General features: G+C 31.9%; 2 protein-coding genes and 1 non-coding gene across 5 annotated transcripts; 2 read left to right on the top strand and 1 right to left on the bottom strand.

Moving 5' to 3' along the window:
• Window positions 1-2,280: 2,280 nt before the first annotated feature.
• On the top strand, window positions 2,281-9,140 carry LOC116007283 (homeobox protein knotted-1-like 1). 3 transcript variants are annotated; one of them, XM_031247922.1, is made up of 5 exons: window positions 2,281-3,021; window positions 3,458-3,577; window positions 3,674-3,824; window positions 7,729-7,979; window positions 8,758-9,140. In XM_031247922.1, the coding sequence occupies exons 1-5, from the start codon at window positions 2,698-2,700 to the stop codon at window positions 8,953-8,955; spliced, it is 1,044 nt and encodes a 347-aa protein (XP_031103782.1). In that variant the 5' UTR covers window positions 2,281-2,697; the 3' UTR covers window positions 8,956-9,140. The 3 variants fall into 3 exon arrangements, with proteins under 3 accessions (XP_031103782.1, XP_031103780.1, XP_031103781.1); XM_031247920.1 differs by having other exon boundaries at window positions 2,282-3,021; window positions 3,674-3,827; window positions 7,720-7,979; XM_031247921.1 differs by having other exon boundaries at window positions 2,284-3,021; window positions 3,674-3,827.
• Window positions 9,141-11,254: 2,114 nt separating this feature from the next.
• Window positions 11,255-11,328, top strand: TRNAK-CUU. Its single transcript has one exon. It is a non-coding gene; the product is annotated as a tRNA-Lys (tRNA).
• Window positions 11,329-14,846: 3,518 nt separating this feature from the next.
• Window positions 14,847-16,064, bottom strand: LOC116007614 (nicotianamine synthase-like). Its single transcript, XM_031248335.1, has one exon. The coding sequence runs from the start codon at window positions 16,042-16,044 to the stop codon at window positions 15,067-15,069; it is 978 nt and encodes a 325-aa protein (XP_031104195.1). The 5' UTR covers window positions 16,045-16,064; the 3' UTR covers window positions 14,847-15,066.
• Window positions 16,065-27,568: the final 11,504 nt, after the last annotated feature.

The following is a 27,568-nucleotide window of genomic DNA, read 5'->3' as shown; positions in this document are numbered from 1 at the left end:
ATGGAAGGCAGCAAGTGTAATGAAGTGGCAGCAGTAGCCCAGTTTCGCAATCCTAGCTAGGAATGAAATCCTTCATCTGATTATCGTTCATTCCGTTATGCTTCCCAGTTGAACGACGGCGAGAGATTGTAAGGCAGCATGATTTCAGGGTGGACAGACTTCACTCCCTGTGTGCATTCGACCAAATCAGGGATTGAGATTTCCATCCAGATAAGGTCAGAGTGTGGAGCGAATGCCCGGCCTCTAAATTGAGCCCTTAAACCTGTAAACCCTTCCCTGGTTCTTGGCAAGTCCCAATCCTATAACTCCGACATTTTTAGCGATTTCTCTAGCTTGGAAATTTGACAGCCATTTCTCGTAGCTTGAATCATCCGTCCATTCGTTCAATCTGGGCAGTTCATTACTCTTGAGCCTCACCTGAGAATCCAACTTCTTTCCCATTGAGTTTTGGAGCAAGAAATGGAGAAGAAAGAGAGGAGAAAATGTAAAAGACAAAATTATCCTCGTTAATTTTGTTTTAGAATTAGAATTAGAACAACTAATATTAATATTGATTCTTTAATTCATGATTCTAAGTTTCGTCCTCATCCCTCAAATTTTAGAATATTAAGTTAATAAATAATTATCTAAAAAATAATTGACAACTCTTATTTGATAAAAATGTGACAAATGTAATTAAAATAAAAGTACATTTATTATTGTATATATTTTGCATAATGTGAAATTATATAAAGTATCGGTTGATATCAATGTCAATCATATTTGTATAGTTCATACATGACTACACAAAATATCGTTAAAAATTATTATTGATAATATATGGTACAATTATGTATGATATATATAATGATACCAGGTATAATTAATCAATGTTGATATTGATTGGCATTGTATGTACATTATTGTTGTAATTTTGACTTTCTTAATATAATTTTACTGGCTCCAACTTTAATTCCACATACTTGTTAAATAAAAATAACTTTAAACGTCTCGAGCTATTGAGCTAACCCACTAAAAGTTTCATGATCTCATATGTGGTAGCATTGTAGTTGGTAAGTTAAGAAAATGGTGATTCTGCGTGTCGAGCGGTTAACTGGTGGAGCAATGACTCTCACTGTTTTAATGTTTTTTTTAGTTGTATAGATATTGGGTATCGTTTACCTATTTTGGAGATATGTCTCACGATCAACCTATGTGATGATTTGACACATAATAATATTACAATGACTCCTTAATATTTTCCAAACAAGTATGTAATAGATTATGAATGAGATTAAATTGTGCACAATATTATTAAATTTAAGTATATAATTAATATAATTTTATTAGTTGATGACGTTGGAGGATTTGTTGTATTATATGTATTTTAGTTTTATTTTTTTTCTCTTTAATATGTTATTAATTTTAATATAATGGTGATGAGGAAACCTACAACTACACAAAAAAGATAAAAGTGCATTAGGATATTGACAAAAATCAAATTCATGATTTTTTAAACATCATGAGAATAATGCCAAATTATACCATGAACAAGGGTCTACCTTGTATTGTAGACCTGATCCAAAAATAATCTTCAAATTTTATATCTGTAGTTAACACATTCTGTACCCGTAGGTATCATATTATGTGTCAGCAATTATCAAATTATTTATTTACATGTACAGAAACTGTTAACAGTTAAGACTGAAGGTACAAACTTTTTGTATGAGGGTTCACAATGCATATGAATGCTGGTCCATGATATAACAATTGGAGAATCATGTCCTACTCACTTGACCATCCTATGTGAGTCAAGGAAAATATACACTCTTGAGAAATGAATAAAAGTTATGATATATATATATATATATATATATGAATCAATTAGATAATAAATTATAATACATCAACAAATGATTAAAAAAAATAAATAAAGAGCCCCGAGCTTAACGTAGTTGGTTCGTCGCTTACCTTAAAGGTGATGATGAGAGGCGGGGGCCTAAGAATGCTGGGAGGTTTAGATTGAATTCTTTATTCGCATATGAAGATTAAGATCTGATCGGTGCAGTGATTGATTGCGCGACTTGCAATTTACCTTCGTAATCTAAAATTAAGGACTTAGAATTACTCCGACGGAGTTGGATTACCTAAGTAAAAAAAATAAAATAAAGAGTGAGAATAAATATAAAATTGGCGTATATTATGATGAGAAGAAGTTAAAAATAGAGACGTGTAAAAATGTAGAGAAATGGGGTATTGGGAATTAGAGTGATTCTGAAAACACTGCCATATATATATATATATATATATACACTACTGGGTACATCAGATACACTGTTGAAACACCGTGCGAGAACGTGCGCCTAACCCACCACCCACCCCTTCAGTTTCTCTCTTTCTCTTTCTCTTTCTCATTCTCATGTAGTCATATCATGTCCTCCCCACGCCCGCTGTCCCCCGTCCATCCATTCCCTCTCTTTACACTGTTTTCTTCTATCTCTTCCGCTTCTCCACTCTTCTCTTTCCTTTCCTTAGCTTTCTCCATTAACTATTTCTTCCACCAAAAAAGCTGCTCTGCTCCCTCTTTTTCACTTTTTCACCCACAATTTTTTTAAACCCTCTCTCCGATTCTCCCTCCATCTATTTCTCCACACCTTTTATTATTGTTTTTTTAAAAACCCTTCTCTTCCTTCTCTATATGCACAGGTAGAAGCAAAGATGGATGAGCTGTATGGAATTCATTCTGTGCTTGCACCTTCAAATGCTCCCTCCAATAACAATAATGTGTTTAGTCTTGGAGTTGATGATATTCATCACCATCATAATCATCATCATCAAAGTAGCATGATCAATGGGGGGCTTGAGGGTCAACAAGGTCATCATCTTGTGCTTACCAGTAGTAATGAGAATTACTATAACAGTGATGAGAATAGTAAAGCAGGAGGAGGGGGTGTGGAGATGATGTCAGATGTTGTAAAAGCACAGATTGCCACCCATCCTCTTTATCCCAACTTAGTATCGGCCTATATCCAATGCAGAAAGGTAATCCATCTCTTTCTTCACTTCAATTCTCCCATCTCTTTCTTTAATCTCCTTAACCCTACCCTATATTTCTCTTCTATTCTCTTCTTTTTTCTTTTTCTTTTTTTGGGTCAGGAGAGAAACCACAACCCTTTCGGTCCGATGATCGATCACAAGAAAGTAAATCAGTTTAGCTATGGGCTTATTCATAGATGACCGAGAAATAAGGATTCGAATCTATGACCTTGTGGTTACAAGTGTGAATTTGTTGTCATAGGGTTACCCTTCTTTAATTAAATAATGTGCTGCATCTCAACTAAAAGTCTTAGCTGATAATTTGACTACACATATTATATTTATGCTCACATCTTTTGCATAATACATACAAGTGAATTTTGAACTTCTTATTTTTTTGTTGTTCTTGATGATGATGTTGAGAATGGATATAATTATGAAGGTTGCAGCACCTCCAGAAATGGCTGCACTTCTTGAAGAACTGAGCAAAGTGACCCAGCCCATCACCACCACCACCACCACAGCTGAGATGGGTGCTGATCCTGAACTTGATGAATTCATGGTGAATAAGGATTTGTGTTTTATTTTTTGGTTTTTAACTTTTGTTTCTGGGTTAATTGAGGGTTTTTTTTTTCTTTCAATTCTTTGGGTTTTCAAGGAATCATACTGTGAAGTTTTGTACAAATACAAAGAAGAGTTGTCAAAGCCCTTTGATGAAGCCAAGACTTTCTTGAGTAGCATAGAGTCTCAGCTCAGCAACCTCTGCAAAGATACCTTTCCCACCACCTCCTTCAACTCCTATCACTCTGGTGGTAATTATTAAATAAAAATCCCATTTTTTTTATACTAATATCACTATTTACTGCAACAAACCCACTATCAATATGCAAGTTTAAGATTTTTTTTTTAGGTTGCTTGTCTTTGTCACTTCACAATATTACCTTAAATTCTTTGTCCAAGTTGGCCAATTTTGAGATTAGCTTAGGGTTTGCTAAGTGGTTAACTTAATAGTAAAAAAATATAATTATCCTCTTTAACCTCATCCAGTGCTTTACAGCTCAATTTCACCTAAATCTTTGTGTTTTTACCTCTATCACATAAATTTCCATTTTCACTGAATGTCTGTGTTTTTCCCTCTTTTACATAAATCTATGTTACAATGTATATTATATATTAAATTAAATAAGCTCACATATTAGTTTTTATAGAAATCTTTATGTTCTTGTTCATTTTGACATAATATTCTGTGTTTTTTTTGCCTCTGATTATTTTTGTTGTACTATTGACACCTCTTACTGTGAGCATAAATATAGTATGTGCAGTCCAACTATCAGCTTAGACTTTTAGTTGAGATGGAGCACATGCTTTAATTCTTACATACCCTTAAACCTAGTCAATGGAGGAGCTCATCAATGTCTAGTGGAATGTCTGTGTTTAAACCTCTGATTATTTTGCTTCTTGGATTTTCCTTAACATTGTTATTATTATTTGCTGTTTTCTTGATCATATAACTGGCAGTTGTAGTGAGCTTAGTTGGTCAGAGAAACTATTTTGTTCAAACTTTTATTTTGTGCAGATGTTGCCCCCTTTACTTTAGGTGGGGCCAATCTGTATGTATATATTAGGGTTTGTGACCTACACTGGTAAGTAGTAGTTGGGGGGGCCTTGGAACTTGAGACCTTTGGTTAGAGGCAGCATGCACTCCCTCCCACCCCAATACTGTCAGACTTTGTTTCTTATCTCTTGCAGTGTTATTAAAAGACTTCATTGATAAGGTTAGTCTCTGATTAGTTCTGTGTCGTTTAATTTTTAGGGAAAATTGTACTTTTCGTCCCTAAGTTACAGTGTAATGGTAGGATTCGTCCCTACTTGTTGATCTTGCTCACTTCTCGTCCCTAAACTATAATTAACGTTGCAAATTTTGTCCTTTTTCTAACAAAACATTAGGCACGAAATTTGCAATGGCAGCTACAGCTTAGGAAAAGGACGAAATTTGCCATTTTAGTTATAGCTTAAGGACGAGAAGTTAAGTGAGCATGACCAACAAGTAGGGGTGAATCTTACAATTTCCCTATAACTTAGGGACAAAAAGTGCAAGTTTCCCTAGTGTTTACTATGTTATAATTCTTTCAAATAAATATTTGAAATATTTAATTTCTTTTTTCTTATTTTGCTAGAAAAATAGAGTGAATAAATATAACAATTACTGTTTCAAAAAAAAAAATATAACAATTTCTTTAATCTAATTAAGTAGAGAGTTTCTTGAAGTATGGTAAAAATATTTCCTAGATTTATATATTGTCAATCTTGCTGTAGCAATAGTTACATTTGTTTACTTTTGATAGTGATGTTTGCTACAGTAGGTTTTATTTGTTCTAGGTTTCTTTGTTTATCAGAATATTATATAATTTACAGAACTAGGTTGCTACAATTTCGAGATGAAAATGGGATTATTCTCTAGACATTTAAAATTATTTTTGGGGGACAAAAAAGCTTGGAGAGATTTAAATTGAGGAAATGAATTTAGCGGGTGAACCTCTAACCTTATTCTAGTGGAATTTTTGTTGTACTTTTTTTTTTTGCATATTGCACTGGTATACCTATCCCATGTGATAAGACTAATCCACCTTAGTTTTAGTCGGGCCACATTTGGGAGCAACACTCCCGGAGGATTTTTATTGTATTTTTATCACAACCCTAGACCTGAATTATAATTGTGCCAAATGAAATTTAAGTTTGCTATGTGATTCAGGTCTAGGCTTGTAATGAAATGTTTAATTTTTGTCACTATTACTTTCTACATGTTAATCTCTTAATGGAAACTCGATTTTAAATAAATTTACATAGTAAAAGCAAAGTTTCATGTATGATAAACACTGTTTTCTGTGTAATGCACAAATTGCTTTACAGATCTATATAACCAGGATGAAAGATCTAATTGCAACTTCAAGTTATATTTTTCTTGACAATTCATGTAAAGTGTGTATGTTTCGAGTTGAATGAATAATGTATCACAGGGACATAATAGGCGTGGCAGCTTATGTGCAAGGGTAGGTGACGATGAATGAATAGCAGACAAAGTATTATACATTCTTACTAGGGGAGATTGAGTACCGAAACTTAATTAGAATTAGACCCTCCCCTCCCCCCGCCAAAAAAAAAAACAAAAAGAAAAAAAAAATCATACATTCATACTTGCTTTTAAGGTTAGGATAATAGGATGACTTAGCTTGCTTTTTGACAACGTACGTAATTTCTAGGTAATACATGGTACTGATGGAGCTTCATTTGTTTTATTGTGTGGATAATTTCCTTCCCCCCTCCCCCGTAACAATCATCATATTACTAGGTAAGACCTCTTTATTTCAATTTTTCTAATTTTTAAGTTATTTTCCAAAACTAGAAAAAAGAAGCATTGACATTAAGCTACCATTCAGCGACACCTTAAAGTTTTTATCATTAATTAATTTATATATAGATATAATGCTTTGTGGAATTCTGAAGTGCAAATTGTCACATGTTTTTACCTTGTGCAAAACATATGTACGTTGCAATTTTAATGAACATTTTTGTCGGGAATGAAATGCTTAACATAGTCTAGAAAGGCCATATACTTGTACTCCCTTGATGGTGGTGTTGTTCATATTGCCACATGCCACATGATATGACACTCTAAGTTTGATTAGAGATTTTTATATTGCCTGAATGGACTGCCAGTGTCAAAGGAGAATTAGTAGCACGCTTATCATTAATGTTTTTTTTTTCTTTTCCTTTTTCTTATTCTTGTACACCCATGCTGTTAATCATATTATCATATACTCCGTATAATATATAAACCATAAATGTCTAGTTCAATTATCAACTTAGACTTTTAGTTGAGATGAAATGTATTATTAGGGATAGACTCATGCGAAAGGTGAGCATATAATAGGTAAAACATAAATGTGTGGTCCAACTATTGGCTAAAACTTTTAGTTGAGATGAAAGACATCTTTCAATTCATACAATAAAATTGTGTTAGATGATATGTGTATGCAGAATGACTAGATGTAATATATTTGGTCTATTTGTATACTGCATGGTGCTTGACTCCTTTTGCCTCGTGTATAGTTCTATATTTATATGCTTATGCAAATACTAGTTGCTAATTTCTGTCAAATTTGTCCAAACTTTGAAACCAAAGGAAGAAATTTCAATATTGTATCTTGTATAAAATTTGTGCAGTCCATCATTTTGACCGCCACATTTGGCCTCCGTTTTTCTTCATATGCACATGGGCCAAACCACACTAAAAGATTGAATCAAATCAATTGCCTAGTCTAACCCATGACCTTATAAACCCATATTCTCTTTCTTATATTTTTATGCGGGACTCTTAACACTTGGGTTACTCATATTGGGAAAAAACGTGAGACTTGAAGTAATAGATGTTTCAAGTCACGATCATGCACCACATTTACTCCATTCTCAAAGTTTTGTCAGAGCACGCCTTATTTTGGGCATTAGTATATGTTAGCTAATTTTTTTTTTGAATACAACTAACTCTATTACATTGTAGTATCTGTTCAAACATACTTTCTCAACCTATTGGAGCACAAAGAGTCAGTATCGCCTCCAATGAGGCTCGAACTCATGGTCTTCCATATGGGAGAGTCACAACTCTGCCATCTGAGCAATAGTATATGCTAGCTAATTATATTTCAGTTTTGTCAGATGAAGCGGGTGGTACATCAGAAGAGGATCTAAGCTGCGGGGAAGTGGAAGTAGCGGAAAGTCAAGACTATCTGAACAATAGCGAGGGTGACCAGCAGATTAAAGAAATGCTGATGCGAAAGTACAGTGGATATCTTAGCAGTTTGAGGAAGGAATTCTTGAAGAAGAGGAAGAAAGGAAAGCTCCCAAAGGATGCAAGGGTTGCACTGCTAGACTGGTGGAACTCCCACTACAGGTGGCCATACCCCACGGTAATTAACCTTAATTACTTCGATCTGGTTGAATAAGTGTTATACATTGTGAATAAATTAAATTCGACTAAAATCTATACACATGAAGGATTGAAGGACCAAGTTGACAGGGATGAACCTCCCCCTGCCCACTGGTTATTTCTATGTTAATTAGATGAACTATCCCTGGCTGGGTGAGTACCGAAATGACATATATAGATCATAGATTTATAAGTGTCATTCCACTTTTTAGTTCGTTTTTATCAGAACATCTATTGTTGGTCCTAGACTCTTAGTATTATTGTGGCATAAACCTGTTCAAATGACGTTAAATACGAGGGTATTTTGGTCTTTTTCTGCAAAGTGGGTTGACCCACTATATTTTTATTTTATTTTTTTTGAAAAATCTCCCTAATTCACAGCTATAGTTCCCTGTCTTCTTCAATTGTAATTTGCGCCTCCGAGCCTTCACAACCTGAGCCTCCGCAGCAGTGGGATGACACATAAATCTAGGACAAAAAAGAAATTAACACTTAGAACTGAATAGACAGAAATGCCCTAATATTTAGCACCATTTAAATAGGTTTGTTGACAAAAGACCAAAAATGGTCGTGCCACTAATACTAGGACCAACAGGGGATGTACTGAAAATAAAAAAGTAGAATGTCACATATAAATCTACAACAAACAATGGAATTAACTCTATATAGTTTGATTAGCCTCGGTTTTGTGCAAAGTCTACATAAAACCATATTGCTATGCCAGAATGCTGAAGACATAGAAATGGTATTAATTGCAGGAAGAGGAGAAGAATAAGTTATCAGAGGCCACAGGGTTGGACCAAAAGCAGATAAACAACTGGTTTATAAACCAAAGGAAGCGGCACTGGAGGCCTTCCGAAGACATGCGTTTCGCTCTTATGGAAGGGGTAAGCGGCGATGTTACAGGATCCATGTACTTTGATGCAGGTGGAGGAACCGGAAATCTTGGCATTTGAAATAGGTGATAGCTAGTGTCATGCATGCTAGTATGCTCAAAATGAAATTGTGTCCATATAAAGATTCTGATGTTTATTGCAGCTAGCTGTTTAAATCATATGGAGTAACATTATATTCTATGAGAGTTATTTTTTTGGTACATCCCAAACCTAGTCATCAAAGGCACACAATTTGGTTTTTGAAACTAGGTTTTGCCCCATGTTCTTATCAAGGACAACTCAAACCCTCAATTTTCTCTTTAACATTCTTCCATAGGAATATGTTCACCAAATTTTAAAGAAAAATACGGCATATTCTCATTTTCTGCTCTCGATTTTTATTTCTACTCTCAAATTCTTGACGAAACACTTTTTTGGGGACTTGCATAGTGAAAATAATTTATCCTTTGTTTATTACATCATAGAGGAAAAGTTAGGGATGGGAGTAGAATTTGGGAATATATATACATAGTAGAGTTCAATTTTAAATCATCTCACTTGATTTAAAAAAGAAAGGAAAAAAAAAAGTTCGTCTATGTGACATTGAGAACATTGTGGTTCGCCATGTTAGAAAGTCAGCGAATCACGTAATTCATGTGCTTACATGGGCGGTTGGTTTTTCCTCTGTGTTTGGGGAGTGAGTTTCTTCTCCTCCAGATTTTTTTGGATTTATTTTAATATGATAGCTTCGGCATGTTTTTCAAAAAAAAAAAATTGGTCGAAATGAAATGATCTTTATTCCTCTCAATTAATAAAGCTTCATGTTTTAACTTTAGGGTTTTTTTTTTTTTTTTCAAATTAGTTCAACAATGGTTTGGTTCTAAATTAGTTAGAACTTAGAAGTGTTTGGTGGTTTCACATTAACTAACTTTATAAACAAAAATTAACGTTTGATGTTATTATGTAAACATAACAATCATTAAATTCTTTGAAAAGTTATTTTAAACAGTTTGTTTATTGAAAATGTTCAAATATTTTTTCAATTTCTAATATATCCACGCCACATGCAAACATTTATGGATAAAAAAGTATTTGAATAAAATTTACACATTTTTAGCTATCTTCCACATGCAAACATTTATGGATAAAAAAGTATTTGAATAAAATTTACACATTTTTAGCTATCTTAAAAAAAAGAAGCACATCATTCTTATATAAAAGTAGCTTTCTATTTTTCTAAAGAATTGTATTATTAATTGACTCACGTTTTTCCAAATCAAGGCAATCATGTTATTAACTTTGCCACCTTTTAAGCAAATTATTGTGTGAAAAATAGTTCACATAGTGCTGTGTAGACTATAACAAAAAATATATTTTTAATATAATAAAAGTACATTATATTATTCGTGTAATAAATGTACATTATCCAAAATAATTTACTTTTTCTGAAAATAATATACATTTTTAATATATTAAAAATACATTAATTGTGTACTAAATGTACATTATTTGCTAGTATGGTTCACACAATAATAATTACACCTTTTAAATCTTTTATATAGTATGACTATTCGCTAAAATTTGAAAGGCTATTATTAAATCATATAAGTTTTCGTAACTATGTATTGTAGTTAACCTCAATTGGTTAGAATGTGTAAATGTTAACCTAGCATGTATACCTTATATTTTACAAATTACTTGTGTCCACACAGCCACACTGATTTATTAGAATACACTCAAGTATTTTGCAAGGAATGAGTATATTCATGAACTAGATCCTTGTCTTTCTTCAATCATGCTTGGAAGGAGTCTAACTCAACTTGATGTTGCTCACTCTACAATCTACATGTATGCCCCTGATATCTAATGTGTGTCGTAGCTATATTTTTGATACATAATCGATTGCATTATTAAATAAAAAAGCTGGAATAGCTCAGTTGGTTAGAGCGTGTGGTTGTTAACCACAAGGCTCCTAGTATTGAGTCCATTTTAAAATTGCCCTGATTCTATTCTTGGCATTACAATGAGTCAACCAGTATTGTTATAAAATGATTCTTGCATTAGTGAACACAAAAGCTGGCTCAGTTGGTTAGAGTGTAGCCCTTAACCACAAGGCCCGAGGTTTCAGTCCTCTTTCTAGCGTTGAGTCCCTAGTTCCATTTTTGGCATTACAATCAGTCAACTAGTATGGTTATAAAATGTTTTTTGCATTGTTGAACACGGAAGTTAGAATAGCTTATTTGGTTAGAGCATGTGGCTGTTAACCACAAGGTTAGAGGTTCAAGCCCTCCTTCTAGCGTTTCCCTAGTTTTATTTTTTGGCATTACAATCAGTCAACCAATATGGTTATAAAACTAATTTTGCATTTCTATACATAAAAGCTAGAATAGTTTAGTTGGTTAGAGCATGTGGCTCTTAACCACAAGGTTTGAGGTTCAAGCCCTCTTTCTAGTGTTGAATCCCTTGTTTTTTATTTTTGAATTCATGAATATAGAAAAACTCATTTAATCTACAAACAAATATTAATACTACATGTGCTTCCCTAAGCTACATCACGAAGCAATAAAGGAATTCATGAACATAGAAAAACTCATTTAATCTACAAACAAATATTAATTCCACACTCTCCCGAGATGTAAATTGTCTCTTAAAGCGTGGTTGAAGTCCTCAAAATTTTCTTTAAAACACCGCTTAAAAAGAAGTTTGGGATCATCAACACACCCTCGACACAACTGTGTCAGAGGGCATGTCGAAATATGCTATTTTTCTTGTTCCGGGCATATCAAGGTGACACTGCCAAAACACGATCGTTTCCTTGGGTGTGTTGAAATCTATCATAATTTTTTCCTTATTTTTTTTGAATCTCTGGAAGATTTGAACAAAAACTTGTAGCGAATCGTATTAGCTTTTCATTGACACTTGATTCACCTCAATTAGATTTTATATGAAAGAAATATGCCTAAAATACTATTGGCATTTTGTAAAGATGTCTCCCTATGCATGTTGAAACCTGCCTAGCAGTTTGGCTTTGATTTTTCTTGGATCTATAAAATTTATAAACACTCAAGTTCTAGAGGAATTTCTTTGCTTTCATACACACTTGAATCACCTAAATAGGACTTTATATGAGAGAGATATAACCAAAATACTCTCAACATGTCACAAAGTACATATTTTGCTAATTTACCCGGGAATTCTTAAAAATCAAATATTAATATAATGAACTAAGCACCATATTCCAAAAAACTAAATGCAATACAAGCAAAAACATTATATATATTTTTAATAAATTGAATGTTTATTTTTTTTAAGTTTGTGTGTGTATGTGTACTGAAGATTCATTATTTGGTATATTATTAAAAAAAAGTATAAAAAGATAAACTTTCAATAATATAATAAAAATAAATATTTATCCATGATTCACAATTCAATATGGACCATGTTCCATAGTATAATTTGCCCTTATTTATCAGCTCAATCTTGTTGACTATGCTTTTTTTTTTTTTTTTTTGAATAAATTGACTATGCTATTTAATTAGCTCAAAAGTCCATTAACCAGTGATTACACACTCGAAACTTTCCAGTTGGAGTATAATTCAATGTTAATCAACATTTGGGCTTTAAAATAACTAAGTACTCCCTTTGTCCCATGTCCTGTTACTATTCATTCATCAAATAATTTGTTTTTTCATTGTTTATTTTCCTTTTAAATTTGATTTTTTATATTTAATAATATTTGAATATAATTTCTAAATATATAAATTTTATATATTAATACCAAACTTAATATTATAAAAAAATTGAATTAAAAATAACTTTAAATCAATCCCTTGTTAATAGAAAAAAAGAATGAGACATAGGGAGTATTTAACTAACCCAATTAATTTGACAAAAAAATCATTCACTGACACTATCTTGGCAAATTATACCATCTACCTTGGTCTAAAATGACATTCGGATCATGTGTCTGTAGTTAATATATTATGTGAGTGTAAATAAATTGAATACACATAATATGTTAACTATAATAATATAATATATTAAATACACGCAAATGTTGACACATAATATACATTTAACATATTATGTATCTTTAATTTATTAATTGAAAGCATATAAAATATTAACTACACATACATAATTTTTGAATCAAAAATCAAAACCCAAGGTAGAGCCCAGTACAGGGAATAATTAACAATTATCTTGGCAAATTTCAAATAGGTCCAAGTATCGTCCAACACAAGACATGACTAATCTATTTGACCCAATAAATTTCATATTCCTACACACAAATCATTCAATTTCATGAAATAATCAAGACCAAATTTTACGGTGTGAGTCATTTTTCTAATTCTTAATTGAACTCAAATGTTTTTAATAAAGGCCTGTTTGGTAAATAACCAGCCTATCAGTCAATTTTGGCTTATTTGACCACTATTAGTTGTTTGGTTAATAAGCTTTTTGTAACTCCAAAATACTAAAATTCAAAAGGCTATTCAAAGCAGCCTTTTCAATTAGCTTTTTGAGAAAAAAATTATACCAAACAATTATCAGCTAACAGCTAATCTATCAAACAACTTTTTACAATCAGCTAATGTTATCAACTAATTATACCTTCTAACCCAAACAGCTAACCCAATCAGATAACAGCCATTTACCAAACAGGGCCAAAGTATAGTTTATTTAAACAGTGTAAAAAATTGTAATAACGAGATATTAAGATAACATTGTTAGAAAATTTGTTTCTATATCTGACTGTAAGGAATGTTTGTCCATTCCATTACTCTTTCTTATAAACGTTTCTGCTTATGATTCAATGAATTAGTCTCGAGAGATTATTATCAAAAAAAAAAAAAAAGTATACAGTGCAAGTTTTCAAAAAAGTATACAGTGCAAAAAAATGTTTAGGGAATGAAGTAGGTATGAAGATGAAGAAAAGAATTGAAGATTTTGCACCCAATTATCCAAACGATAAATATAATAATAATTAAGATAGTACATACTGGGTGTCTTTAAGCATTCAACAAAATTTATACATACACAATGAGTCATGTCATGCCTTTTCTCTCTTCCCAAAAAGGTTAAATACTTAACTCTAAACAATTGTTATACAGTGAACCATGGTCCATAGTGCTATGTGGACCATGATCGTCAAATTAAACTGTAATATAATTAAAATGACATTTTAGTGTTGCTAAAAATGAAACTACTGTATGTAGAAAATGAAACTAAAAGAGAGAGCTGATTCAACAGCGTAATGTATATTGTTAAATGAAACTGTAGTATAATTAAAATGATACTTGCCAAAAACATTGTGGTCTAGTGGCACCCGGTTGCACTCTCACATGGGAGGGGATGAGTTTGAACCTCAGTGGAGGCGATATTGGTTCTTTGTGCTTCATTTGGTTGAGAAAGTAGCTATGAACAAATACTACATTGTAACCGAGTCAATAGTACTCAAAAAAAAATAGCATATATTGTCAAGTGAACGTGGAGTGTAATTAAAATAATACTTTAACATTATTATACTTAAACTAGTCACAATATATATTATAATTAAACTAGTCACAATATATATTGTGAAATGACGACAAATGAACGTGGAGTGTAATTAAAATAATACTTTAACATTATTATAAATTATAATTAAACTAGTCTGTGTAGAAAATGAAACTACAAAGTAGAGTTCATACAATAATGTATGTTGTCAAATAAAACTATAGTAGAATTAAAATAATACTTTGATATTACTATAATGAAACTAGTGTGTGGAAATGAAGCTAAAAAATAGAACAATATTTTCAAATAAAACTGAAGTGTAATTAAAATCATACTTATTTCATGGATCAAATTAATATATGGACCGTGGTCCACAATAAAATTTGCCAACTTTAAGAGTCTCCACACTCGATCCAACCGAGCACTTGGGATCGAAAATATAAATCACAGTAATTCAGTTGCTTAAAGTGTCATTTCTCATTCTTGAAATTGATTGAGATTGCAACTTATAAGGAAAGATGGATACAATTACACAAATAGGACGGGAAACTAGTACAAATATTGAAATAGGAACCGCAAATAGGATGGAACTATAGAAGACAAGTGTTGTATGAAACTGAGACCAAGGTTACGTTAATAAAGAGTTGACATGCATAGAACTAGGATCGTTCAATTCCCGGCCTTTTTTTTCCTTCAAGAAAGTTGTTCTTGATCGAGTGAAAATTCTTCAATCATGCTCAACTTATTGAGTGGGTTGAAGGCGTGAATCTCAGCACAAGAACATTTGGTTGGGAGCACCACAGCGGACCCCGCCGCCCCTTGATCATAGGAATTAAAAACCGGCAGCGACATCTTCCGCGCCACGATCACGGAGTTAACAACGTCATCCGTCGGATGGTACACCGTAAGAACCTCGAATCCTCGGAGATCACGAGGCTCCACCACAGGGTAAAGGAAGGCCCGTGCCCCGTGGGCGCTCCGAACCACAAGGACCGACCCGGGAGCCATGTACTTAGCCAAGTGGTCTATAGCTCGCCCCTTTTCCTCCTTATCCATCCCCACCAGGGCAGCCAGGAACACGACATCATAGTCCTTAAACTCGCACGTGACGCCCATGATGTCCGCGGTGTGGAAGAACATGCGGCGGGCGAGACCCGGATCCGAGCCCACCAAACGCGCCGCCATGGAGCTCGCCGCGGGATCAATGTCGTAGTTGTGGAAATCCGTGGCCGTGAGGTGGCACGTGGCCAGAACTATGGAAGATAACGGCAAGGGGCCGGACCCGACAAACGCGAGACGACGCGGCGGGGCGACGCCGCAATGCCTACTTAGGAGATCGAACTCGAGGAGGCTTAGTTTGAGGTAATTGTTAAAGTAAGGGAAAAGGGAAAGGTTTTGGAGGGGGTCAGGGAGAGAACCAAGAATATTGGAGTAATGGGATTCAAGAAGGCCCTCAGCTTCACCACAGAGCCTTATGAGGTTGGACCTCATATCTTGGATTTTGGAGCAGAGTTTAGAGACATCTATTGGGTTTGGAGGGATGCACGTGTGGACTAGCTGTGTGAACAACATGTTCACATCCTTGGAGGGTTTCAGGTCCTCCAACCTTGAAATCTCATCGTACAATTCGCAGATTTTTTGTACAAGGTTTTGGCTGTTCTTGCAACCCATGCTGACTGACACTATGAGGTTAATTTACTACGGATCTGGTGAGGCCTCCACAGACCACAGGTCTCTATTTATTGATGCTTGTGGGGCCAATGATATGCATTATATTAAATGATTTTGATGGACATATGTGTGGACCATAGTTCAAAATAATGTTGTTTTTACACTATTTTTTTTCCGTTTATGAGTTAGAATAATAATTTTTTTGGGTAAGATAATGTATTTTATGTGTTAGAATAATAAATCTTCTGGGGTAACATAATGTATTTTATGTGTTAGAATAATATATTTTTGGGTTAGAATAATATATTTTATAATTTATAAAATGTATTTTATGAGTTAGAATAATATACTTTATATTTTAGAATAATATAGTTTGCATTCTTTTGGATCGTGATCCACATAGGTATTCCACACAATAGTACTCCATCAACTATTATGTAGTGTGATGATAGGTCTCTTATCATTTCAAATAGATGGTAATATGATCCAACTACGATGGTCAGGGCATTGATTTTTTAAACGGAAAAAGATTGAAAATATGTAAAACAAATACTATTTGAAAAAATCATGAGTAATTAAAAAAAGAGATCGAATATGTTTGAGATTACAAAAGGCGAAGTAATTAAAAGTTTTAAAATGTTTGAGATTACAAGTCCTTCGAAAAATTATTACTTGTCATTATTGTATTAAATGTCTTTCCGTATTTAATTAGTATGTAAATTTTTTACTCTAATTTTTTTTTTAAGAAAACCAATTAAGATCTCATAATTTTTTACTTTTAATTTTTTTTTTACTTTAATTAAGACAAGTAAATAATTTTTCTTATTTTAATCAATGTTGTATCAATTAGTGAGTATTATATAGTAAAAAAAAAAACATTTCAGTTTAAGAAAGGTAATATTATTGCTTTTTTTTTTTTTTTTTTTTTTTTTGGAATAAGGTTCAAATTGGCCACTGAATGTAACCTAATAAAAGTGCAAATAGGTCACTGAACAAAAAAGAATGAACACTCTAAATGTATGCAATTTCACCTAATGACAAGTTACCATCCATTTAATCATATTACCTGCTTACGTGAACGGTGTGTTGGCGCTTTAAAATATTTTTAATAATAAATTATTAAAATAAAAATTAAAACAATTAAAAAAAGGGCGACCATCCCCCATTCTCCCCTTAATATTAATAATACCCTTGCCACGGAAACCTGCAAATGAATCAGATTTAATTAATTAATTTTTTATTATTATTATTATTATTATTATTATTATTATTATTATTATTATTTACCGAAAGTCAACTTCTTTTGCAAAACAACTAAACAAATCTTGAAGCCAGGAACGTAACGTCGCCGGTCAAGCTTGCCGGGGAGATCTAGCCGCCGCAAATCTTGATCGCCACATGCTCCTCCTCGCCGTCGACGTCGTCGCTGCTTCACCTGGTGAACCAGAGTCGCCGGCCAAATGCCGTTAGTAGCTAGAGATCATCGCTATTACGCGCTGTAGGAAAGAGAGACAAATCCAGCGATGGAGAACGAGGATACAACAGTACCAGGCGGTTGTTCAACATAGTCGGCGCCCACCCTGACTTTTTTTTTTTTTTTTTAATTTTAAATTTTTAAAAATTTTAATTTATATTTTAAAAGTTTATTATTAAAAATTATTTTAAAATGCCAACTCACTACCCACGTAAGCGGGTAACCTAATAAAATGGATGGTAACATGCTATCAGGTGAAATTGCATATATTTGGAGTGTTTAGTGGCCTAATTGCATTATTTTTTAATTCATTGACCTTATTACACTTTCAGATTTTGTTCAGTGGTTAATTTGAACCTTATTTTATTTTTTTAATATTAGGTGTCTTTGGTTTTTGTTCCTTCTAATTTAATGTTGGCAAATGGCAAGCACACGAAGATGATTGAGACGAATTCTTGCTCGTGTTTTTATCCTATTTAAAATAAATTAATTACAGAAATCAACAAATTCAAAAGAAGTAGCTCATCAAAAAATGGCATGACTCATGCATGCAAATCTATGCAATAATAATAATAATAATAATAATAATAATAATAATATCATTTACTTTAGTCTTTTCGATGTGTATGTTAAAAGTATATTTTTATTTAATTATGCGTTCACACTCTCCTGCTCGCAGTTAGTTGGCGAATAATTATTTAGTTATTTTGCATAATGAAATGTTCGTATATATCATACTAAATAAGTCCTGCCCACGTAAGTTAACACCATCTGATACAATTATGCAAATAATTTTTAAATGAGTATATCATTAATTGCTGGTTAAGCTAGGTCATGGTGATTAATAGTATGACGATTTATGCCAAATATCATATAATATAGTGAGATCTGAGGGTTTGTTTAAGTAGGGATGACAATTGGTAGGAGTGTAAATGAGTTGAGTCGTTCATGTGTTATTTAATCAAAATTTAATTTAACTTTAATTTGATCAAATTTAAACTCAAGCGAGCAAAATTTTGTTGGAATTTTTTAGCAAAATGGCATTTTTGAGTGGCTATTTTGTGGTACAAATGTATGTGAGATTCACTTTCGATTTAGGTCGGGTCAAAGTGAATTTGCACTCTTCGTAGTGAGACGAAAATATTTGATACAATGTACGCTCAAAATAGATAATAGATGAATGAGAAATTGATTCTCAAAGTGAACTTATTAGAGAGAAGTCAAATTAGTGCTAATTATTTAGCACTTTGGTTAGTGCTACGAGAGGTACCTATGTTACATTTGTTATTAAGATTTAATTTCTTAATTATGAATATTGGATGTGGGAATTGAGCACTAACAGTAACGCCCAAATGGCTTATTTAATGGCTAATTAATCTAATGTTTAAGGCACTAATCATAGTGTTTAGTGGGATTATAGTGTAATTAAAGTTTAAGCTAGCAGGTTTAAACATGACTATTACAGCTGTGTATTGGAAGCAGTTGGAAGCTTATTATATTCTGTAGAGGTGCATAATGCACCTCTCGTGGGTGCTCAATTGCACCTTGCGAGAGGTGCTTCCATGCACCTCCCGTGGGGTGCAATTGGTGCCTATTTGCACCTTTCGCAAGGTTGCTTCTTCTTTCCTGCGAGAGGTGTCTGATTGTTGCTTCTCAGTTGGCGTTATGGACTTCTCGTTCACTCAGGTGTTTGAACCAAGTTGTGTATGATCGTTACGAATTAGTTACGTATTATTTCGTGAACTTTGATATTACAACCGTTTCAATTGTTACTATCCAATATGAAATTGAATTTATGTTTGATTTATGTGCCATTATGAAGCTAATAATTTCATTTCCCTATATAAACCCCTTGTTGGATGTGGCAAATTATTTCTGGTTCGTGAGTTTTGGAACTTCAAAACCTTCTCTTTTCCTTTTCCTCTCTACCCTCAAAATGTTCTGTAGTTCGTAGTGAAAATTTCTGCCATTATCTTCCGTTAAGTTAAACATCGGAGTGCTCAGCTTATGTTCTCGTTCATCGGGCCTTGGTTTGTGTGCTCAAACACCAAGGTCATAGTTCGTTTTATCCTGTGAGATCGACGCCACAACGCTTCTAGCACCATCGGAAGGTGGCGAATCGGTTTTAAGGAGAGTCTGTGTACACCATGGTTACAGTAGGCACTAGGCGCTAGTTGGGCGGTAGACTAGCGCCTAGCGCCTAAGCGGTCTAGGCGGCGCCTAGGCGGTTCTAGGCGGCGACCTATAAAAACAAAAAATTAATTCATGTGTGTGGGTGTATGTCATATATATATATATATATATATATATATATATATATATATATATATATATATATATATATATATATATATATAAAACTTCTCTTACTTATATAAATACATAAATTTAAATATATATAAATATAATAATAAAATTAACAAGGCCGACTCGCTCGAGTTAACTCGGCTAACTCTGCCGAGTTAGGCGAGTTAACTCGGCCAAATTCGGCTCATCGGCCGCCAACTCGGTCCAGTCGGCCGAGTTAGGCGCTAGGCGGACGCCTAGGGAGCAATTTGCCTCGGTCTAGGAGCGCCTAGCGCCTAGGCGGTGATTTTTGCAACAATGGTGTGCACACGACTACGACTTTCCCTTCTTCATTTTTGTTCATCGGTTGGGTTACAACCTACCAGCCAAGTTAGAAACCCTCTCTTGTGATATATATTTTGATATATATTGTTCTTGATTTCGTACAAAGTTTGTGATAAGATTAATTTTTCGTAAATCAAATCCCTGGACTAGTTTTGTACTAATTGTGGTGGGATTATTTTTGGCAGAATAAATCCTTAATTTTGTAATATATATATAATTTTTTATGATAACCCTTCTTTACCCTCTATTATATTATTTTCTTCCCTTAAGTAACCCAACATTCCGTTAGTATAAACTTTAGTAACAGAATATTCCGTTAACTTTTAACTTACCCATTAATTTCTATAAGAAAGGTCTTAGGTTCGAACCCCATTAATATCTATGAAAATGTTAGAATATATTATTAAAAAGTAAGTATCATACTATATTGATCTTATTAAAATAAAAATAAATTAGCGGCTACAAAAAAAAAAAAAAACATTCCATTTCTTTAATTTAGAAATCGATGTTTATAATGCGTTTATTAAAAAAAAAATAAAATTTAAACATTGTCAAAAAATTAGAAATATATATATATATATATATATATATATATATATATATATATATATATATATATATATATATATATATATATAAAATTGTATTAGTTATATTATCTTTATTTTCTACACTAAAAATTATTCATTAACAAAAAATTTAAAAAGAGATATAATTTCATTAGTTATATGTCTTTATTTTCACCAATAAAAATTATTCGTTATCAAAAAATCAAAAAGAGATATAATTTTATTAGTTACAGTGTCTTTATTTTCTACAATGTAAAGATACCTTGTCTTCAAATTCATTAATTAATTATATTCATTATATTATTCATTGTCTTCTTTTTACACTATCTTGTAATTAAATACTCCGTATCAAAGTTATAATACAAAATAATGTTATATATTTATCTACCAAGTATTTTATTAATAAGATAGAAAAAATTTAAAAAAAAAATAATTTCAAGCGGGAGGATTTGTTGATGATAAAGAAGACATTCGAATAACCCAATAAATTGAAGCGGGAAACTATCCCGTAACATTTCTTGGACTACATTACAGTTGTTCACTTTAAAGAGAAATCATATTTCTTTATTAATATGATTTAAAATGTATAAATTTTTATTACCAAAAGTACTATTTATTTATACTAAGTATTTAGACTATCGTTTTTACAAAATTGCAAACATTTATTTTAGTGACAATTATATTCAACCCCTCATATATTATCTTGCATTCATATACTTTGAATTACCAATTTAAATAAACAAATTCAACATTCAATTACATATGCATGAACATCTCATATATAATATTGTATTGATATACTTTGAAGTTCTTATTTAAAAATAAACATTGGGCATTATCCTATTCGCGCAATGCGCGCGAAAAAACTAGTATATATATAAAGGGTGTTTAGTTGGTGACTTTTACACTCTATTGTAGATTTTAATATTCATTATTATGTTTGTTTGTCTACTTTTGTTATCCTACTATTAGAATCAAATCCTTTACTAATTACAGCACTCATTGTCATTTTACTCTTCTACTTTTGAACAATGGAATCGAAAATAAAGAGTAAAAAAATGAAAAAATAAAAAGGTCATTGTCCATGTATTAAATATGGAATTTTAATAAATAAATAAATAAATAAATAAATAAATATATATATATATATATATATATATATATATATATATATATATATATATATATATATATATATATATATATATATATATATATATATATATGACTCCTGTGAGAAAACTTCCACATGAGAGAAATAAGAACTAATCTCATATTTATATCTGTAAATATAATCAGATTAAAAATAAAAAGATGCGATGGAAATTTCGTAACTATTATCAACTCCATTGCACAAACTTTTACAGTTAAATATGCCATCTTTAACAACTAAATATGCAAACATAGTAAATTCTATAAAATCAACGAAAAAAACTAAATTTTAAATTTAAACCGTAAATATTTGACCTTAAGTAGTAAAAAGTGAACTACTCGACCAAATAAAATCAAAAACTCAGTCATAAAACTCTAAAATCGAAACCCAAATTGCAATGCATTTTCGCATTTTTGCAAGTGCAAACTTTTAATACTAAATATGCAAAATGTTAGCACTAAATGAGCAAAACGTTAATACTAAATGTGCAAACTTGGAAAAGTCTAAAAATTGCAAATTTTAGTGTTCACATTTGCATAGTAAAGTTGGTGATAATTATGAAACTATCATTGCATTTTTTTTTTAAAATCTGATCTAGTGCGTTCAATTTTTTCTGATGTAAGATTGTGATTAATTCTTAATTTTTTTCTACGAACTTGTTCTCGTATAATCCAATACACACACATGTGAGTGTGTGTATATCTGCATTATATATATATATATATATATATATATATATATATATATATTATTTTAATTAATCAATTGATTAATTATTTGTTTTTATTCCGCACAATTCCTATTTACTATCAAAGTTACTCATATATTCTACTTAAACCTATTATCATTACCAAGTATTTGATTATCATTACAATTTCAATTCTAATATTTGAATCAAATGCACCCTAAATCATATCAATTTTATTCGTCATTATTTATAGAAATTCACGTAATGCAAACTCTTCAAATAACGGAAAATTTACGTGCATTACAGAAATTCACGTAATGCAAATATCCAACTCTTCAAATAACGGGAAATTTTTAATGTAGACCATGGCTATGTAGCAATATGGACCATGAAGTAGGCATCATTCTAATTACCCTTCAGTTTTCACAATCACTAGTTTAATTATAGTAATGCTGATTGCTGAAGAATTACTATTTTAATTATACTTCAGGTTCATTTAATAATATACACTACGGTATGATTTTAGATTTTAATTTTTTTTTTACATATATTAATTTCATTATAATAACACTAAAATATCATTTTAATTATATTATAATTTTATTAGGCCACCCCCAATGGTTGCTTTTCACTTGCTTTTGGAACAGTAAAACACGATTGATCAGTTTTTAGCATGGTTGAAAAAATCGCTAGGCGCTCGGGGAGCGCCTAGCACCTAGGACGCCTAGCAGGGAATTAATCGGCGCCTAGGCGCCCGTGTATTTTTTTATTTTATAAAAATTTGTTTAAGTATTTTTAATTTTTTAAAGACTAATAATTATAAATTATATAATACTTTAATAGTTAATACTAAAATATTAAATATTAAACTAAAAAATATCTAAAGTTTGTACAATTTTGGATTATTTCGCTCAAAACGATGTTATTTTGAGTGAAATAACCTATTGAAACAAAGAACAATAGTTAATCAACCAACTAGAAGACCTAGTCAGTCTAGTCGATGCCTAGGTGGTCAGCGCCTAAGCGGCCTAGGCGGTGCTTTGGCGGCCTAGGCGGTCGCCTAGCCGGCCAGCCGCCTAGCACCTATGCGGGATTTTTGCAATATTGGTTTTTAGCAAATGGGAAATAGGTGTTTTTGTTGAATTCTTTCTCCTGCAAATTGGAGGGTTTTGGAGGTTGGAATGGGTCCCATTTCAGAACCTTAATGCGGCTCACGCACTCGTGAAGCGCAATATTTGCGCCTAGGCAAGCACGTAAAATTATTATTTTTTTAAAAGAATTTTTATTTCAATTTTTGTTTTGTTTTTTGTTTTGTTTTTCCTTTTCTTTTTTCCTCCACCCTCATTTTCTCTTTCTTAATCACACTTACAAAAACTCTTCAAAATTCACACCCAAGTTTAACTATTTGGGAAGCCCTTAGAGCATCACCATCTGTGAATAATGTGTAGTTATTAGGATGATATGGAGATGAGAGATGATGATTTGGAGGAGAGAGGAGAGAGGAGAGAGGAGGGAGAGGAAATTTAATTTGCACGAAGATGGGTTATTTGTGGGGTCCAAGAAGAGAGAGAAATGTGAAGAAAGCCTGAAGCCTTGCGCGTTGAAGACTTGAAGCTCACGGTGTGCGCCCAGAGGGCGCGTGTACTGCATGCGTTCTCTGGGCGCGTGAATGACCATTTATATATCTTAGTCACTTCAACAGCCTTCGATGGTTATACAGGTATCCACCTTCTCATCAGTTGCAGGGTTTGGTGGCCCGAAATTGACTTGGCAGGCAAAAGACTCCAATTGGGACTAATAAGGATGAAATATTTTATGCAATTGATAAAGAAGAAGAGGAAGAGATCACAAAGACTATTTTGTCGCGAATAACTCTCTTAAGGCTTTTTTGATGAAACGAATTAATTTCCTTTTCGTTCGGTTTATTACAAAATAATAAATTCAGTTCTTGCGACTGGACTTTATTATGGGGTTTTGAGCCTTTCTCTATCAAGACCTCTCATTTATTTTTTGTTTCTCTCTTCATCTTTGAGTTCCTATCTAATGATCCAAGGGGTAATCCTGGACGTGAAGAATAAGACTAAACTAAAAAGAGTTTTTTCATCGGAGTTCTTTCACAAAGACTTGTCAGGGTAAGGAAGAAGGGGTGAACAAGCACACTTGGAGAGTGCAGTACAGCGGAGAGTTGTATGCTGCGTTCGGGAAGGATGCGGATTTTTTTTTCTCCCATCTTCTCTCTCCTAGTCATATCTGTAAAAACTCCTTAAAAACCGATGGATGCTCATAGAATATCAATCATGATTTACAAAACACTGTGTGAATCATGATGAACTGTCAAATGACTTTAACGTCGTATTCAAAAACTTTGCAAGTGACATTGTGATGGGTTCAGATTTTGCCACCTGTACGTTCATATATGCCCGAAAGTTCCTAAACATGCATGTCCATTATCATAAGTTGGATTTTTCTTTTGCCAAATAATTTCAATGCGTTACGCAACCGAATGTTGAACCCAATAATTGTTGATTCATTTTCAGATTTAAATAATTTTAATTAATATTTAATTCAACTCAAATATTAATATTTATCAAATTTACAAATTATTCATCTAAGTTTTAGGGGTGTTTTTTTTTTTTTAATAAAGAAAAAGAACCTAAACTTGTATTAATCTACAAAGCAAAGATATGCGTGTGTATGCTGAAAGCCTATATATTTAAGGTAAGTTTTATGTGAAATCATTTCACATATTTTTATTTGTGAAACAGATCGTGTTAAAATATAAATGTAAAATTTATGTTAAAAAAATATAATACTGATCAAGAATAAATTATTTTATATTTATAATGAAAAATTTAATACTTTAAAAAATGATGTATTTTTAAACCAAAATATAATATTTAAAGGTTTAACCGTTGTTTATGATAAAAATGTAATTTAATCATTGATAAATAAATTAATGGTTGCTTGTGAAAGACAGTATAATATGTATGAGAAAATATATAATACTTTTAAATAAAAATATAACATTAGGGGTTAAAGAGTTACTTATGAGAAAAATAATACTTATGAGAAAAAATGTAATATTCTGGAAAACGTGATTCGTCTTATCCGTAACACAATTTAATTTAAGATTTTGTCATATATTTAATATAGACTTAACTAATTAGTTAAGTTGATTCCGCAATAACCTCCAAACAAATATATAAAAATAAAATTATGAATTCCCACAAAAAAAATAAAAATAAAAACAAAAACCTCGTAGTCAAGCGGCACCCGGTGTACACTCCAATATGGAAGGGAGTGGGTTCGAGCCTCAGTGGAGGCATCTGTTGACTCTTTGTGCTTCAGTAGGTTGAGAAAGTAGCTATGAACAGATACTACATTGTAACCGAGTCAATAGAACTCAAAAAAAAAAAAAAAACAAAAACAACAAAGATATATAATAATCGTGTGGGACAAGAAAATAGGAATCAATACGGAGATAATGTTATACGTATGGTGTAAATGGCGCTTCATTGATATTTATTGTATATCATATATATATATATATATATATATATATGATTCGCTACGATTTATTATACTTTTTAAAATTATGGATCACATGAATGACAACATTGATCATTGTGGACAACAATTACAATATCAATGAATATAATTTATAATTATTTGCACCCAATAATGCACACAGACTATCGGAGTCGTTCTTCTTTCCTTTTTTTTTTTTTTTTTTTTTTTTTTTTTTCAATTTTTGAAAAGACAAATACGAAGCATTGTTTGTAGTTTTTAATAAATAAGCAGAATTTCTAGGGAGTTGGGAAGAAGTCTATGATCCCAATGTCGAGGCATATTTATGATTTTGAGGTTACAACAATTTAAAGCCACAAGGCTTCAACCGATGCAGCATTTTTCTCTTTTCTTTTCTTCTTCTATATTAAAGTTACTAGTTTTTAACGTTCATTTCGCGACTAATTTAATGCATAATATTTCTATTTAAATAAATAATTTAAAATATATTAATGTAAGAATATATGAAGGAAGTTCATTATAATTGGCAATAAAATGAATGATTAATTTACAATTTTTTAAAAATAATTATCTAAATACTTAGTGCAGTTGATATGGTATTAGATAACAGATACTACTTTTAGTTGAAATTACTTTAAGTTTTGTTAATTCGCATTTGGATAGATTTGTCATTGCCTTCGTCTTCACATTGCTTGTCCGTTTTTTTTGTTGGTAGTGTCTCATGTGCAATTAGATTACTGGTAATCTGGTATTAGTTTGCACAAAAAAAAATCTAATTAGTTTTGTTACATTTATGAAATAGATGCATAAAATTCCTAGATTTTAATTTTCTTATACTAATATTTATAAAATTGACCCGTCATTTTTAAACATTGATCATCCTAAATGGATGGATCAAATTAGTCAACATTTATCACGAGTAACAAAGTTCATATTTGATCATGATTATATATATATATATATATATATATATATATATATATACACACACACACACACAAAAACACACACACACACGTTTTGTTCCCCTAAAAAATACTCCCCCTCCCCTCCACACTTGAAATCCATTATCCTAGCATAGCTTATAACAAATGGATGTCATAAAGTGGGTCCCGACTAACTTATTATCAAAGACTAAATTGAATTATCAAATGTAAAGTGCCATGTCAAGAAGGAGATTATGAGGGGTCGGTAGCATTACTTATATATATATAGGTATGGAATTTTAATGATGTAGGAATAATTTTATCCGATAAAAATATAATAGTATGGTACAATATTTGTAAATTAATGTACTATTGTACCATTATAAAAATACAAAAAATATTTATACCATAATTAACTAAATCATTTCCAATCATGCAAAAGCATTATTAAAATATTGAGTCTTGTTCTAAATAATCAAAAGAAGATTAATTAAATGAAAAAAAAATGAAGCCAAAAAAAAAGAAAAAAAAAGAGAAAAGCTTAACCTAGATTTC

The sequence above is a fragment of the Ipomoea triloba genome, chromosome 15 (genome assembly GCF_003576645.1).
Source record: "Ipomoea triloba cultivar NCNSP0323 chromosome 15, ASM357664v1".
NCBI lineage: Eukaryota > Viridiplantae > Streptophyta > Magnoliopsida > Solanales > Convolvulaceae > Ipomoea > Ipomoea triloba.
Note: the sequence above shows the minus strand (reverse complement) of the source record. Positions and strands in the feature narration are given on the sequence as shown.